Source organism: Aythya ferina (assembly GCF_964211825.1).
Source record: "Aythya ferina genome assembly, chromosome: Z".
Taxonomy (NCBI): Eukaryota; Metazoa; Chordata; class Aves; order Anseriformes; family Anatidae; genus Aythya; species Aythya ferina.
This window is the reverse complement of record NC_140299.1, coordinates 31,486,962-31,505,271: the sequence shown is the minus strand read 5'-3', so window position 1 is coordinate 31,505,271 and position 18,310 is coordinate 31,486,962. Positions and strand designations below refer to the sequence as shown.

The 18,310-nt window shown below is 34.6% G+C and overlaps 1 protein-coding gene across 18 annotated transcripts in view; it reads left to right on the top strand.

The window, feature by feature from the left end:
• Positions 1–18,310, top strand: part of PTPRD (protein tyrosine phosphatase receptor type D) — a 1,303,784-nt gene that overhangs the window by 1,208,460 nt on the left and 77,014 nt on the right. For 11 of the 18 annotated variants that reach the window (XM_084505446.1, XM_084505445.1, XM_084505434.1 and 8 more), the window contains 3 exons: positions 2,911–3,023; positions 10,451–10,570; positions 12,814–12,911. In XM_084505446.1, the coding sequence (XP_084361572.1) occupies positions 2,911–3,023; positions 10,451–10,570; positions 12,814–12,911 (331 nt within the window). The remainder of the gene's footprint in view (positions 1–2,910; positions 3,024–10,450; positions 10,571–12,813; positions 12,912–18,310) is intronic. The other 7 variants (XM_084505443.1, XM_084505451.1, XM_084505450.1 and 4 more) reach the window with 1 other exon arrangement.

The window sequence follows — 18,310 nt, the reverse complement described above, 5'->3', positions numbered from 1 at the left end:
ATACAGCCAAGTTTCACTATTACTTTTTGTCTTCACGAGGCACATTTTCAAGAAACAAAATGGTTATACAATGTTCATATGTTTTTATTTGTGCTTTCATGAAGTTAAAAGTATTCTTTGCTATAACGATAACTGCTAAAGGAATGTGGTTTAGTGCTTAAAGTGTGAATAGTTCTAAAGTGTTCATGATACATAGAGTCAGTGCTGACGTATTTCTGTAAGTGAAAATGATCATAGAATCATAGAATGGCTTGGGTTGGATGGGACCTTAAGGATCACCTAACTCCAACCCCCCTGCCATAGACAGGGATGCCACTCACTAGATCAGGTTGCTCAGGGCCTCATCTAACCTTCTCTTGAACACCTCCAGGGATAGGGCATCCGCAATCTCTCTAGGAAACCTGTTCCAGTGCCTCACCACCCTCTGAGTGAAAAATTTTGTCCTAACCTCTAACATAAATCTCCCCTCTTTTAGTTTAAAACCATTCACCATCATCTTGCCAATATCTGACTGATCAAAGAGTTGCGCTCCATCTTTTATGAAGTCCCCTTCAAGTACTGAAAGGTTGCAATGAGGTCACCCTGCATGCAGTGTTCTCTTCTTTAGGCTGAACAGCCCCAGCTCTCCCAATCTATCTTTGTATGAGAGGTGCTCCTGCCCCTTGATCATCTTTGTAGACCTCCTCTGGACCCACTCTAACAAATCTTGTGCTGGAGGCCCTAGACCTGGATGCAGGACTCCAAGTGGGGCCTCACGAGGGCAGAGTAGAGGGGACAATCACCTCCCTCCACCTGCTGTTCACACCTCTGTTGATGCAGCCCAGGATGCAGTTAGCCTTCTGGGCTGCAAGCGCACACTGCCAGCTTGTGTTGAGCCATCAGAACCACCAAGTCCTTCTCTGCAGGGCTGCTCTCAGTAAGTTCTTCACCCAGTCTGCACTCATGTCTGGCATTGCCCTGGCCCAGATACAGCACCCTGCACTTGGACTTGTTGAACCTCATTAGGTTCTCATGCACCCATTTCTCAAGCTTGTACAGGTCCCTTTGGATGGCATCCCTTCCTTCTGTAGTATCAACTGCACCACTCAGCTTGGCATCATCTCCAAATTTGTTGAGGATGCACTCAATCCCATTGTCTGTGGCCACCAAAATGATGTGATTTGTCTTTAGTGGAATTTTTTTATTTATTTTTTTTCCCAGCAGTTTTTTATCAATTGCGTTATCTGAAACAATTAATCTGGAGAGATAGAAAAGACAAAATGATCCTAAGTATAATAATAATAAACCATTCTTTTGTGCTATAACAGTTCAAAATATTCACACAAATGATTCAAAGAGAATTTAGTTCTTTTTCTAGATGAATAGGAAATATTGTTGCCCAGCACTGACTTGAAAGTGGAAGAAAAATAAACTTGTCTCTGGACAGTTCCACTGATCTCTTGACTTCAGGAATATGAAATAAAGATAAAAATATTTATTGGAAATGGAAAGCAGCCTTTCTTCACCTATACTTAAGAATAAAGAACACTAGAGTATTTTGCTGCTTTTGTGATAGGATCAAAAGTAAAAAAGAAATTTCAAATGAGTCATTCCATAATATCTTTTTAAAAGAAGAATCAAATTTAAATCTGCAAAGCTTCACTAAAAATAAGTTAATAAAAGTTTTTGTAGCAAAACAATTTATATATGTACATATATGTGTGTGTGTGTATATATACATGTATAATTTTAAGTCCAGTAATTTTCGAAGAACAGTAATAATTCATTCCACCATGTTGCTATTTGGCTGCTTGACATAGTCTTTGAAATCTTTCTGCATGCACCTTTTACTGAATGCCAACACGTGTTCATTATTTCAAGAACAGTGAGAAATCATTTGAAGAATTTTTAAGAAGGAACCCCAGTGGAATAATAACAGATTTATCATTGCCACATTGCGAGTCAATTAGAAAACAAAAAAGCAAAAAAGCAACAGTAGTGGTGCACCAGACCAAATGTTGGACACCTAGAAAAGATTTGCCTATAGTAAATCTTAAAATCGTCTCAGTTCTGTTTTCAGAAAAGCAGCTCTTTGCTGCTTTTTTTTTTTTTTCCTCTTTATTGTCTATTTCATGTATAAATGAAATGAAATTTATTCATTTCATGAATTATATCAGCCAATTCATATTTTCATTCAGGAATTCACAGAGATTTATTGAAGGATTCCACTTGCATTCAAACATTAAATTTCCAGATTCCTGACTGACAATGCAGACAATTAGATGTTCTTTATATAATATAGTTCTCCATGTTTTGTGGCAGAAAAAGATGCTCTTAAGTTATGAGAGTTCATTTTACCAAAACAGTTCATTTTACTAACAACCTCTGTGGACACTGCTTCACTCTAGAGGAAGGGAAGCATAGATGAGGTCCAATTCCCCCGCCCCTCCCTCCTCCCCCCTCCCCCCTCCCCCCTGTTCCCAGCTTGTTTTGGACAAACTAACAAAAATGCTAAAATTACAGTGAAATTAGTAATTTGATCAGAAACATTCAAGTGTAGTCTGAGCCTTGAATATGTAGATGTGATCAGATGCATGAGTGTAAAGTTTTTTATGTTTAGCGTTATGTCTCATAATAGTTAATTATTCTGGTGCCCAGAAAGATGATCTAGAGGATTAGCATAGGCCAGAATGCTCAAGACATTCTGACATTTCTATATTTAAATTCATTCTAACATTGGTAGCTGCCTTACCCATCGTGAATCATTATTTTGTCACTTTCATATTAATCATTATTTTATCTTTTCACTGCATCAAATGGTCTTTCAGAAATCATCTCATCTTTATAATTTAATGATTAAAGACTTGAATACCTGTGTTTGTCGACTTCACACCTCAGTCTTATATGCATGTATTCACCTTCTCCATGCAGGAAGAGGGCTGAATCTGATTCTAGAAAGAGCAGCATACCCAACAGCAAGGAGGTCCCTTCTCACCATCCCACAGACCCAGTGGAGCTACGACGCCTTAATTTTCAAACTCCAGGTGAGAGACAATAATATCTCACTAAGAGCTCTGTGATCACAGACTCTGGTTAGTGGTGCTGTTACAGAACAGAATAATTTTAAATATATATATATTATTTTTTTTGCCACTTATGATATTTTTATAGTATGTATTTCTCTGATAGGTTTGGAGGTAATTCTGTAATTTCTATATTTAAAGAAAAATCCTGCATGAACAAAATTTTGTATAAAGGATCCAAAAGTCATATATATTGTGTGAATTTGTTTTATATACTAAAAGTACAAGTTAAACCTAAGAACGCTAGAAAACTATTGAGAAATGTACATCCCTCTATTTAGTAACTAGATACTTATAGCTATTTCTTGTAATTAAACTTCCCTTATTTCTACTAAATTATCAAATCAATATCACTGGAGGTTTTACTATATTGCAAATGTGAAAGCAATCAAACAAACAAACAAAAAAATACCTAGAGAAATATTCTTGTCTCTTAAATTCAGGCTATATTAGGGTCAAAGAGTCATAGAGGTCAAATTAATATGGCAGTAGTTCTGAAAGGTAGAAGTAACACTTGAATTCTTGATTACCCATTTAATTACTTTATTTATGAAACTGTTTTATTAAAGTGTTTTTTTTTTTTTGGCTGATAGTTAAGAAACACAGAGAGAAATACTTAAAATAAAATTGATTTTTAGTGTCATTTTATGAGTAAATGTTTTTTAAATTACCTTTGTTTTGATCATTCTGTATTTCAGTAGTCTTATTTTCTGTCACCATATGATTGCACACAGTCCTGATATGATGCTAATTACTTATCAAATCTTCCTGAGCATTATTTTGTCAGATTTATTACATTTAGTGCAATGATAATAATAATGGATTTAAGCTCATAAAGACAGGCAATTAAGTACTTGAGATGTTAAAAGACTAGCTAAAGAAGGAGACACACTAAATATTACAAAAGGGTTAACTGAACTGGCAACTCTAATTTCTCATATTTAAAAGAATGTCTGCATTAGGATAGTTGTGCCCTAGCAGGAGTACATCTACAGAACAATGAAGAAGGGGCTAAAGACCCAACGTCCTTACTGCATATATCAGAGGTAAAAAGTAAGTGTTTTGAGGCTTGAGGCTTGCCCCAGACTTGCCTAAATCTGTTTTATTACAGTGAATGATCTTTAGCAGCTGAGACAAGAGGTGTGTTTCGGGAGTGCATCTTCTTGTTGAGTTTCGTCTGAATGTGGGAATCTTGTTGATGTGCTCTGGGACCTCTCCACAATATGAACCTTAATGTAGTAAATGGAAATGACTGAATGCTTTGATTTGCAATTGTGCCTCTGAGACTGCAACATTAATGTAGACTTACCCTCATGAAGAAAAGGTTTCAGACCTTATCCAGCACCTTCACACAAAGTTTTAAAGTTTTTTAAATAGATAGACATGTATATACAAATCTTCGAAACATGAACAGAAAGGTGTTGCTTCTTACATTTTAGTTTATACCTAAAATAAGTCATTAACTGTATGCACATATACACTAGGTAGAGGGGATATCTGAATTACTAGGTATATAAGCAATATTTTCTGATGTTTGTGTAGAGTTTTACCTATCCATTTAATATTGGTTATATAGTCAAATAAAATATGATTAGAAAAAAAATGCTGCTAAGTCTTAATAATTTAAAATTAATTAATTATAAATTCATACTAAAAATGTAAATTTAATAAGAACTGGCAGAATTCATGGCACTTGTAGGCATTGCAGTTCCACCTCACTGATCCAAAAAGAACTAGAGAGGAGTAGAAGTGTACTTTTCCTTTCAACTCTGTAATTTATCTGGGAAGTTGGTAGTTTTCTGTGAAGCTAGTTAAGCAGAAGATCTGCAATCCATTTCTATTATAAGATCCCTTTCTTTGCTGTAAGTCTTTTCCACAAATGGAGGATTCAAATTACTAGAAAAAAATATAGAACAAAAATCAAATTATGATATATATATATATATTTTTTTTTTTTTTCTAGGACTCCTAGGTGTAGATCAGTCCATTAAGATATTTAGAATGCAACCAAATATGAAGGATACTATCCCAGGAGGTTTATATTGCTATGTAACACTTGCTAATTAGCTTGTTCTTAATATGAAATCTTAGCTGCAGAGTAGTCAACCTACAGTTCCTATGGCAGCAGAAGCAGATTTTAACTTAACTTACAACACCTTCAATTAGGGCTACCATTTCATTTAAATCTGTTTGAATTTAACTCAGATCTTTAAATACTGCTTAAATAATTATCCAACTCCATACTCTAACACATCATCAAGTGACATGCAGGACAAAGCTCTTCCAAGACGAACATAGAGGAAATATAGAAAGGTTGTATATTCAGGACACAATTTTGTTGTTGTTGTTGTTTTTATTATTGTTGTTCTTTCACTTTCATAACTGTGTTGTTGTTGTTTTCTTTCTGTTGGGTAGCAGAAACATGTAGGGTACTTTTGGAGCAAAGCAGGCAGCTGAGAGAAGGAGATGGTACTGATGTTGTTATGTGATGGGTTTCTTTTAACAAGACATCTCCAGTCACCCTCATACAATGCCTTTATTAACTCTGCAAGATACTACCTTTTATGAACATTGAATACAGATAAAATAAATGACAGAGTACGTTATAATAATACAAATAAATGACATGTACATTAATAACCAGCATCTGTCAAGTCAGTACAAGTGCATCAGGATTGATGATTTGATTTCATTATTATAATTATTTATTTAGCTTATGGAACATCTACAGTTTCTTTGGATCTTTTCAAGCTCTCTATTTTCTTCCAGTGAACAACACAAACAACAACAACAACAAAAACACAACAACAACACACACACACAAAAAAAGGAGGTTATGATGAATACATAATGTGAAGAAGTATTAAGAAAGAACATTTTAAATTACATTAGCAATTTTTTAGGACAAGAGGAATGGAAAATTGTGCCAGGGAAGGTTCAGTTTGGAAATTAAGATAAATATCTTCTCAAAAAGAGTAGTTAGGCATTGGAATGGGTTGCCTAGGAAAGTCACCATCTGAAGGAAAGAATGGATGTGATTTAAAGAAAGGTTGGATGTGGTACTTAGGGACATGGTTTAGTGGGTAATACTGGTGGAAAGAGGGCAGTTGGACCAGATGATCTTGAAGGTCTTTTCCAACCTTTATGATTCTATGATATTTAGATTGCCACTTCTCAGTGGGAGAGCTGAGTGAGGCATACTTATAAAAGTCAGGGTTGTCGTAAGTTTTAATCCTCTAAAAGATTTATAAACAGCCTCTTTCCAAAAATACTAGAAATTGCATATTTTGTTTAAGGAAAAGAGAATCAGATCTGACTATCAAAATAATCTGAAAATTAGTCCCATGTGTTAAATTTGATTTTCTAACCATGAGTACAAAATAATCCTAGGTGGTTGGGTTGTTGGGCATAACTTTTTGAAAGAATTTACCAGGAAGCAATATTTTATCTTTGGTGATTGCAGTGCAGTGATTTTGGCAAAAGTTATGCTTTACTGGTCATAAAATTGTCAAATCAGCATGAAGATGTGATAAAAACCCACTTTCTAAACTACCAGCACAGTAAATGTGTTGCTTTCCTATCACTTTTTCTTGTCCTCTCAATAAATAATTGTATTCCTCATTAATCTTTTACTTACCTAACTAAGGTTTCCTCTCTTACCCTTTTTATGAAGGTTCATATTAGTCTCTGTCTTCACTCCTCAATTAACAGAGTAACTACACAGAAAAGATGGACATTTTGTCTTGACATTTGAAATAGCCCATAGTTCCACAACTCAGAACAAGATCCCATGTCCATATGTGTTATCCAAAAAATATATATTTGTTAGATAAGCCCATATGCTACTGAGTGGGTCACATCTGTGCCAAGTTTTCATTGAGTAAATATGAAAATACCCAGTCTCACAGTAGCATAGGGAGTTTCATGTGTAATTTTGATATTCTTCTGAAATTAGAGTGGCTGAAGGAAAATCAGTAGCATTCTTCCCGTTCAAATTTCCTGTAAAATATGGGATTAACATCATTAACAACTGTGCAAATTTTAAAAGTCTCTGTCACATGGGTGGGCAAAGGTAGGGAGGGGATAATAATTAAGTCCGCACAAAAAGTTTTATCAAATGAGGCAGCCCAGGTTTGTATAAAGGAAAATAATTAATGTTAAGTAGTTTGAGTGGGTTATGAGACCCAAGACTTGTGGAAAGACTTCAATCTGCCAATTAACCAAAGAACTGAACTGAGTCATTCCTGAAAAGTGACTGTTTTTTTACGCATTTAAATATAATATGTGTCATGCGTATAAGTAATTTGCATAACTGTGTGGCAATTAAACAATTATCTCATTATTTCTTATGAACCAAATAAGATGCTTTGAAATAGAAGGAAAATAAATAAAATTTTTACAGCTCCAAATTGAAGATTCTGCATTTTCATTAGGTAAGTGCATGCTCATGAAACTCAGCGAGTTCCTGAGCAGTTTATACTAACCTATTTTCAAGATAAGGCAGAAAAAGAATAAAAAATCTCCATAGGAAAAAGGTACAAGTAACAAAAGTGGAGAAAGTGGTGTCTGGATTTTGTCACCTGTTCCGCAAGTTAGCAGGAAAGTTCTTCCCTTTATGTACACATTTTCTTTTTTTGAGTACCATGACAATGCTGAAGGAAGAGCTGGGGTTTGTCTCCATGGCAAAAAGAGACTGCAGGAGATTTCTCATAGTGAGAATATATTCTACATATATATTCTGTGTGTATGTGAACTTGACTCACATGAAGGTTTTAAGCACCTTAAATGAGATTTAGGCTTCCAAGTGCAAACAACAGTTTTCTGAGATCCCACTTGGTTGCTATCTAAAAGAGAGGCAATAAAAATCTGTTTAGCTGGGAGAGAGTTGAAGGCTCTGCTACTCACAAGAGGGCTTTTTATTATTATTATAATTTTTATTTTTCCTGGATTTTAGCCAATGATTTTGCAACAGGCTATTGTCTTGAGTAATTTGAGATCAGGGCTGAGAACTAGGCCTCACCGTTTCTCTCTCTCTGTAGAGACCTTTTACAGCTCATTCAGCTGAGGTTTCTGCTGTGAGCACCTAGGTCTGCTTGCTATATCTAATTCTGATTTACAATAAGAGTTTCATTCCAGAATAATTAATCAATTTTAGAATAACATACATTTTTCTGGAATAAAAGGGTTTTTATATCGGGGCATAAGGAGTATAATATTGCAGTATTATAAGCACATGAATAACTATTTTTGATTAGTTATTACAGAATAATATATTTCTCTAAAACTTATCTTATAAATTTAGCTTTGTACATAAGATATAAGTTCACTCTCTGAGATAACAGTAGCCATTTTAAAAATAATATTTAAAGTAACATTGATTGATCAAATATACTGAAGGCATCCTGGGTAAATTATCATGACCCTGGGTCACCCTTCATATTTTCCATTTCCCATGTCCAGATGTTGCATATGTATATCTTTCTGATAAAAGAAAGTGTCAGTGACTGTACCAACTATTACTGATTCCTTCATTTTTCAATAGTAGACCAACATCTTAATCAACATAGATATACATAGGTATGTTGGAAGGTATTCTGTGACATTGAATAAAAATGAGTATGTAATAAATGAGTCTTTAAAATTCCCGAGTATTAATTTGATATAGACCTTTAATATAACTTATTTCATAAAGAAATATCTGTGAAAATATTGTCACATTTTCAGATCATCTGGATTGTGTTCTGTATGCTAGCAGCTGTGCACTGTATTTCTTTCTTAACTCATTGCTTATTTATTGTGGACATGTAAACCTACATGTCCAAATTTATAAATAAATGTATGTTTCACAGATGTTTTTAAAAGCTCTTAACATAAAACTGTGACAATAAACAAAATGATTAATGACAAGGCCAAAACACCCACTTGTTTCAGTGGGGTACAGGAGAAAACTTGGCAGATTTAAAGCCTGGATAAAGTATGCAGGTAAATTCTGACCTTACTTTCTCAGTTACACATTGAATTTGTGGCACATATGGTATCCCAAGTTCTTTAGTTCTGAATTAGCCAGAAAATATTTCTACACTGTAATGCATTTTAATTTTATGGTTTAATGCTAGGCTGGATAAGATTATTTACATTTGACACTCTTCTACCAAATCTAGGGGGAAAGAAAGAAAAAAAAAAAACAAAAACACATTATGAATACAATTTCAGCTTCCTTTTGCATGTACAGCATGGTTGTTGTTTTTGTTTTTGTTTGTTCTATTTTGTTTTTCTCCTGTTTGATTTTTCAGTGTTTTTGTCTTACTTGAAGGCAAGATTTAAAGCATGCATTTGTCATGCTGTTTCTTTTGATTTACTAGCATGTCAGAGGGTCTGTTCTAATTGAGCTCTATTTTGTCTTATTTTTTTACAGTTTTCATAGCATACATTGATTAATGTCAAAGTGTGTCTGCAAATAAGTGCATTTTGTTATATGTAATGACAAAAATAAGTGTGTTTACCTGTACTTTTGTTGTTGTTGTTATTTTTTGTGTTTGTTTGTTTTGAGTCAAATTCTACACCTGTGCTTTTGTTCTTATTTGTTTGTTTGTTTGTTTTGTTTTGTTTTTTTTTGAGTCAAGTTCTACATCTGTTGTTCACATGCAACTGATATCAAATTCAGCAGGAGCTTCGTGCTGAATGAAGAGATAGGATGAGGTCTTAACATATTCATACATAGCATATTCTGCTATGATGATTGTTATATTTTGTAGACTGATTACGTAATAGAAGTCCTCCAGCAGTTCATAAAAAAGTATCTAATGAGTACCATCTCAGTAGAGCACACTTTACATATGATTTGAGAAAAGTTCACAAGTGTTCAAATGTAAGTTTCTAAAATAAATTCTAGAGAAAAGAGGTTAGATGTAGCCAAAAATTGGCAATTTCAGAAGTTGTAAGTAGTTTTTTTTTGTTTTGTTTGTTTGTTTTCTTATTTATGTCAAGTTTCATTTTGCACAAAATGTTTAATATGAAATCTCCCTTTAGGAATGTCAATTGATAGTGACAAAAACAATTGATAAAAATAGTTTTAAAAAGACTGGGTAGTCAGCATCTTTTTCAAAAAATAAATATCCTTCACAGTAAACAAATTATTGGGATTTGTTCTCATGCTGCTGGTGATTTAGACAGGTTCATCATGTATACAGCAATTCTCATTTTCTTTGGTTTTATGTCCTTTGTGTTTACAGTAGGGTAATTGGACCATTAGACATTTTAGTTTAGTTTCCAGACTGTTTTGTGCATGTCTGAAGTGCCTGTATGTACGAGATTGATTGATTTATTATGGTGATCTACTGCTGTTACTAATTTGTTTCCCATTTCCAATTGGCTTTTACTTTTTACAGCTTTGAGCAGTAATTCAGTCCCCTACGCCTCCCTGATTGGCTCTGTGTCCTCCCTCTCTAGCCAAACTACCACTCAGTCCTTATATGATAATAACTCTCTCCCACGATTCGCTCGAAAAGGTCTAAACATCTTTGTCTCTATTATTTTCTCTGTTCAAGCACTGTTTTAGATGTGCATCAGTCCACCTCCATTTCTGGATCAATTTAGAGTTCTCTTGTGCCTTTTCACTCACATATTTTCCATGGGGGTGCTTGATCTGGATCAAACAGTTTAATTTTTAGATGACCGTCACCCATGCTCTTATTATGAGAATAGCCAATTTATTTTAAGCAAAATTTCTAATAAAATGGGAGACAACTAGAACTGATTCAAGTAAATCAAATATTATAGACTACTTTACTAATTGAAATTCTAATAAATCTTGCTATTATATATGAACATTCTGTTTTGTTAGTTGACTGGCAATTTGCTTTAATGTCTACATTAAATACTGTCTCACCATCACAGATGTACTATGAAGGTAATATGTAAATATATATTTATAGGGTCAGATGAATTAGGAACAGCACTGCTGGATATTATTAACATGATGCCTGAAATGTCAAAAAAAAAAAAAAAAAAAAAAGAAAGTAGAATTAGGAAAAAAAAAAGGAAAGGAAGGAAAAACATTCTGTAGGGTGACTGTGTTGTAACCACATGGTCATTTTCAGCTACTTTATAGGAAATGCAAGTTAATTGTCTTAGGCATGCTTTTGAAATTCACGGTGACAAAACAAACAGCATTGTGCAACATGGCTTCCAGCTTGAGCCCCCTTGAGTCATCACTGTTTTTCTTTCTCAATTTCAAGAGATTTTTGGGTTCACTAGCTTAATTTTTCTAGCCAGCTCTGATTTCTTCCCTGAAACAATTGAAAACTCACTTCATTTAAGGATGAAGAGGAAAATGTAAGCAGTTTGGAGAAGGGTCACGGAGACAGACTGAAACAATGATGTTCACAAAATCTTGCCTGGCAAATATTCAGCTGGCAAATTGTGCTAGTCGGCCCCACATCTCTTCTGTCTTTCTTTTGCCTTGCTGTCCCTATATTCCTTTCCTCACCCCTTTCTATCTCTGATTCCCAGCTCTTACTCTTCCTTTCCACTTATTATCTTCATCAGTAGACAAAGATGTTTACACCTGAAGTAGATTGTAGGTACTTTTGGGGGTTGATAAATGGGGTTTTAGATTAAACATGTTTTAAGGTACTAGTGCAGTCAGTATGTGCGTCCAACCAAACTGTACAACCCCTGCTTCTACAATCTGCTACTAGTGAAAACATTTTTGAAGCTATAATTGTCTGATGTTCGATCTTCTCTTGAGTGACTGTTGTCTAAAAGCAATGGTGCATGTAATTCTAGTCATTCATAGTTGCATGTGAATGTCAGTCACCTCAAAATTTCATAAAATATTTAAGTATTTCTAATTTAGTCAGATGTGTAGTCAGTCTTCTAGACCTTGATACATTGTTATTAATTCTCAAGCGATCCTTTCCTTTCCTTTCCTTTCCTTTCCTTTCCTTTCCTTTCCTTTCCTTTCCTTTCCTTTCCTTTCCTTTCCTTTCCTTTCCTTTCCTTTCCTTTCCTTTCCTTTCCTTTCCTTTCCTTTCCTTTCCTTTCCTTTCCTTTCCTTTCCTTTCCTTTCCTTTCCTTTCCTTTCCTTTCCTTTCCTTTCCTTTCCTTTCCTTTCCTTTCCTTTCCTTTCCTTTCCTTTCCGTTAGTTTTCTGATTTTTTTTTTTTTTCTTTTTCCTTTTTTCTTTTACCATTTCCTTTGCAGGTTCAGGTGTCTCCGGTTACCTTGGTAACCTTCATTCTTCAAGTTCGTTTTTCTTGATTATGCATAAGTCACTTTGCTTTCTGTCAAAATACTATTCTTTCCCCTTTAGGGCTTTTCAATATCTGTTTCTCAGCTCACCTTTCCTCATCTAATTCAATGCAGTTTCCATTTCATACAGTCCAGCAGAAGAAGTTTGAAATGACATTAAGAGTCATTACTCAAAGCAGAGGTCGACATCAGGTCTAACTGTCTCATTTTTCCATGCCTACCTAACCTCATTGTCTCATCTCAGGGTAACTCTTTCCTTTACACTAGGATTGTTAGCTTTGGGAATATGCTTGGTGACTTCTTTTAATTTGGCTTCAGAGCTCATTTATCCAGAGCATGTCGTGCTTTGAGTAACCAAACTATTTGCCTGCTTCTCTTACATTTGACATCTTTACTACTTATACATTTCTAGCCATTCTAACTACTACATTTTATAAATTTTACTATGATGCTATCAATGTAGCTTATTTTAAATTTGGTTCTTCTTTCCTGTACAACAGGTATGGCCAGTCACCCTCCAATACCTATCTTGGAACTTGCAGATAACATTGAAAGACTGAAAGCAAATGACAATTTGAAGTTCTCACAGGAGTATGAGGTAATTTACCCCATTTTCTTATCACTTAAATTATCAAAAATGTCATGCTTACTATTTCTCTAGACTTACTGCTGGTATGTATCCACCCTGGTGATGCCATCTTTATATGCTAAACCATGTTAAAATATGTCCTCTGTGTAGAACAACTACTTTGCTGAGGTGGCTCCTTTGCTTCTAACAATGTGTTCTTTTTATAAGGATCTGTGTCAAGCAGATTCCATGTGCACATGCTTGAAGCAGTGTCCTGCCAATAATACTACATTGATAATCTGTGAATGGTGCTCTGTACAGAAGGAACAGATCATTTACAAGCCATATTGTCAGTAATCTATGACGTACACCTCCCAGGACAGGCATTGTTAATATGGAGAGCGATAGCTTCTTATGTCAATAATTTTTTGCTAAAGGAACTTGGAGAGCTATCCATTAAATAGATCCCTAACAGGTTCTTCAACACCAATAAGGCTTATCATGTCAAAAATCTATGGACAAAATATACACTGGATGATTAGGAAAATCATGCTTCTTCAGAGCAGCTATGGGCTGTCCTGTCCATTATCGAATGATTAACGGCTCCCAGAGAGATGACTATTTTCTTTGTAGTCTATTGCATGAAATTTCTTTCAAGAATCTCAGGATTGCTGTTTACTGTTGCAATTACACACACACACAAAAAAAAAAAAAAAGGAATATCTTTTCACATTTCTGCATGTAAATGTATTCTTAAGTATGAAGACTGTAATACTTTCTATAATAAAGAATTAGGGAAATTAATGCAACAGTATTCACCATAAAAATGCTAATATTTGGTATAAATTTTACAATAAATTCTTGTTGTGCTATAGGCAAATTAATTGGAACAACTGTGTAGGAAATTCCATTTAATAAATAAAAAATGCCATTACATGTTGCATAATGGAGTATAGTTTCCATTAAAATATACAATGCACCTTGAAGAGGAGTCTCAGGGGAGACCTTATTGCTCTCTAAAAATATATGAAAAAAATATATGGGGAGCTGAGGATTGGCCTCTTCTCACAGGTAACTAGTGATAAGAGGTCTCTTCTCACCGGTAACTAGCAGGAATGGCCTCAAGTTGCAGCAGGGGAGGTTTAGGTTAGAAATTAGGAGCCATTTCTTCTCAGAAAGGGTGGTTAGGTATTAGAATGGGTTGGCCTGGAAAGTGGTGGCATCAACATCCCTTGGGGTGTTCAAGGAGGGGTTGGACCTGGTTAAAGGAAAGCTTGGACATGGTTTAATGGATGACATTGTTAGTAGGGTAGTGGTTGGACTAGATGGTCTTGAAGGTCTCTTCCAACCTTAATTGTTCTGTTCTGTTCTGTTCTGTTCTGTTCTGTTCTGTTCTGTTCTGTTCTATTCTATTCTACTTACATTACCTTACGTGAAACATGTTGTGAGTATGACGTGGTTCTTCTTATGTTGTAGTAAGAAGTAAAAGAAGTAGAAGAAGTAAAAGCCTAGGTGTTTAGTATTTCTATATTATTTAAATCGTTAAAATAATCTTGAGAATGTAATTGTAATAATTTACAAGCAGTTTTGTGAAGATATGCTAATTTTCTGAAAACTTAGTATATAAGTTTTAAGAACTTTTAAGAACTTTTACCATTTGACATATAAAGCTCAGATTTCACGTTCTGTATTTATTTATTTTGGCAAAACATACCATCCAGGGTAGAGCAGTGAGACACTGAATTTTAAAACGTGGCCAACTGTAAGTCAACATCAAGCTTCATTCACGTTGGTTTGCCCAATGGACAGTCAAAAATTACCTTTTAAATTCCAGCTTTAGACAAGCCACTTTATTTCCAGTTACTGCAATGTTCACGCATTTTGAAGCAGAATTAGTGAAAAGCACTGCTATTTTACTTCATGGTCTAGTTTAGGAAGTGGACAAAGGTTTGGTGATCACTGTAAGTCATCTTCCTGTCTTGGCTGTGCATTCCTGTTGTCTCTCTCTTGTGCCAATCCTGGCACTAGTGTATGTGCAGCTGTTCAAGGATTATCTCAGGAAATAGATTTAGCTGAGAACTAATTGTTTTATTTTTCTTTGCTGTTTTTAGTTGGATCAATTCCCTGAATGAGCTAACCACATGGCTGCATGAGCTCTAGTGCTAGCACAAGGGAGATGGTGGGAACATCTGTGGTTGAGGACTGGGACCTTGTCTTTCCTCACTGATGATGTCCCATAAAAGCAACTGTCAGATTTCCAGGCAATGATGGGTACAGACAGTAACAATTCAGTTATTGTCACTTCAGATTAAGTTTGAACTGGTAGCACAGAAGGAAAAAAAGATTTTTCATCATCAGGAGTTAAAGGCAAGGATACAATGTGTAGTAGGAAAACATTGACTTCTGTCAATAATAATAAAGTACTTCATTTAATTCCCATTTGAGGAAACAAACATTTTTTGTAGGTGATTTTTGTTGTTGTTGTTGTTTTTGTTTTTTAAATATATATAAATATGCAAAGCCCTTTTTTCTTTACACTTTTTTTTTTTTTTTTAATGGAATTTCTTGCATTGCATTGATGAAATTCTAAAATAGACTGACTGTGTACCATGACTATTGTGGCAACTTTGTGATATCATAAAATAAAATATACATGTACAGGTTCCTGATGAACACTCACTTCTCATCCAGCTTGTAGAATTTCTGTTTTGTTTTGTTTTGTTTTTTAATGTTTTAATTATTATTTTTTTCCACATCTTACTTCAGGTGCCACTTAGAAAGAATTACTTGTGCCACAGCTCAGATTCATCTTACACATTATATACACCCTCTTCAACCTTTCAGAAGCATTTGTACATTTGCTTCTCTTCCATTCTTGGTCTTGTTGCATCCTCTTCCCTTTGCCAAGAATTTCTGATAAAAATTGCATGCAAGTTTGTTTTTCTCCACACGTTTTCTTCTGCCTTATACCTTCCCAGCCTGTTCCTGCTTTGTCTTCAGACAGACAAAAAACAACCTATCTTCACTACTTTCACCAGAAACAACAAAAAACTGTCTCTGAGAAGGCACATGTCTACATATGATCTCCTCTGCTTCCCCTCTGTCCTCATTTTCCAATGAAATTCCCTAACTTCCTTGTACCCTTTCAGGGAAGGTGAAGAGGCCTTCTTTAGAGATCTAGGTCATGAGAGGAGACAGGATTGATTTCTTCATACAATCCCATACTCAACTCACTTGTCTCCATTTATCTGACAAAGCTTCGCAAAAGCTTTCTTCTCTTCTCTCTGCTCCTCCCTGTCCCTCCCCTTGGAAGCTTTGATGTCATTGATGGGAGTAGCTTCTACTTCTACAAATCTTCAGAAACTGTTTCACAGTGTATCATTCAGGGATCCTCCTACTTAAAAAGGGAATTTGATGAGAACAGCAGACATCTGCCTTTATACTTTTGTGATAATTTTTCTGATACTTTTTCTAATACCTTGAATATCAGACTCATGGGATAACAGAGGCTAAGCCCTAAAGACTATGACTATTATAAGATTTAAATAAGCTTATAATTAACCTGTTGGATAATGTGGTTTTGTAGTTTTAGCATAGTTAGTGCTATATCCTCTTCTCAATAAAGTTCATTTCTATTTAAAAATATTTTTTTTCTCTAATACGTCTTTAATTGGTGTTACCTTGCAATGTCCTAGCCTTAACAAAATATTAGTTTACCTTGCTGCCACAGCATATCCTTTATGTCACATATTTCTTTTGTATTCCTTAAATTAAAGACATGGCTGTCAACCTCATCTGATTATTATAAAGCTTTTTTCCAGTTTGGGCAGTTTCAGTGTGATTTTAATGCAATGTAAGTCTCCATATGGACTTGACAGCTGCTAAGCAGAAAGTTTTATTCATAAGAAACTGACCTTTATATCATATCTCCTTCTTAACTTAGGCTTTAGAGTTTAACAATAAAAAATGGTCATGGAGATAGACTGAATCAGAATATGAAGATACTTCAGTAATCAATCAGTAATTTCCTCCTGTCACACAGAACAGAAACTCTATTCCTTCTCCAAAGCAGATTCCTGGGTCTTGCATAAAATACTTTCATATTTATTATCTGGGATCATTCCTTTATACACTTAAGGAAGTAGATTCAAATTTTCAAATTTATGTATATATACATATTTATTTATTTATTTATATTTTTTATTTTTGGTGGGGGTGGGGGTGTAGTACCCTATGTCTCACAGTTCCTGAAGTTCAGTGACGGTAGCTGCAGCCAGACCATTACCTTTAATGAGCAGAATCTAAACTCAGGTTACACCAACACCACTGTGTGGAGCACAGACTTACAAAACCCAAGAGAGTTAACACGGGCTCTGCAGGATCGCAGACTGCTTTGTCCTAAACGTTGTAAACTGAACATTGTAACAGAAAAATTGCCATGTTGGACTCTTTGTATTATTGTATGATTTAGAGTATATGTGTGTGTGTATGCTGGTTAACAAATATTATGAGAAATTGTATATTATTGTACTGTTTTCTACATCAAGGGATAAATTACAGCCAGTATTTAACACTGAGAATTGTGAAAAATGAAGAAAAATGTATTTTGACTCTGCTCCACACTGCCATGCCATTTAAAGTTTCATTGTAGCTTTTCAGTATCAGTGGGTAGGATCTGTGATGAGAAGACAATGTACTGAATGTGGTAGGTTTATCTTTTTGTAATTTACACTGCAACAGGATAAGCACTGGATACTAAAACACAGTACATTTTATATAAAGGAAGCAAATATAAAGCTTATTAATATAAAACACTTTACAAATCCATGAATAACAAATAACCTGCTGAATGAATCTGTATCAAAGAAACAGCTGCACTTAACTGCCATAACATTGCAGATAATACTGACTCATGCAAATTTCTTCTCATTAAATACATAAAAATAAATAAATAAAACTTATTTTTCTTTACATTATGTTCCTCTTTTCTAATGTTATAAACAACATTTATTGGTATTCTATAACTTTACTTTCATAGGTTGTGCTCCATTTACTGAGAAACTATTAGTGTAGTCAGTGAACAATGAAAAATTGTTTGTCTTCCTATTAATAATGCATATGCTATTCACAAAGGTTATTTGCCAACTATGGTCATGACTGAGCCAGTTGGATATTTAAGACTGAAAATTTCACAGACATAATGCCAGAATCTGAAATGTCAATAGTTAAGATTAATAGTAGAGTAGTACGTCCTTACTTGGTGCTGTGAATGCCTCTTCTGAATAATATAATTTACTTATGCTTATGTAATTAAAAGAATATTCAGATACAAGAATGACAGTGTTAGTTTACTAGGATGCTAGATTTTGGAATGATACCTAATGCTATTTTGAAAAGGAATTCCATGGAGATTGTATAAAAAAACAAAT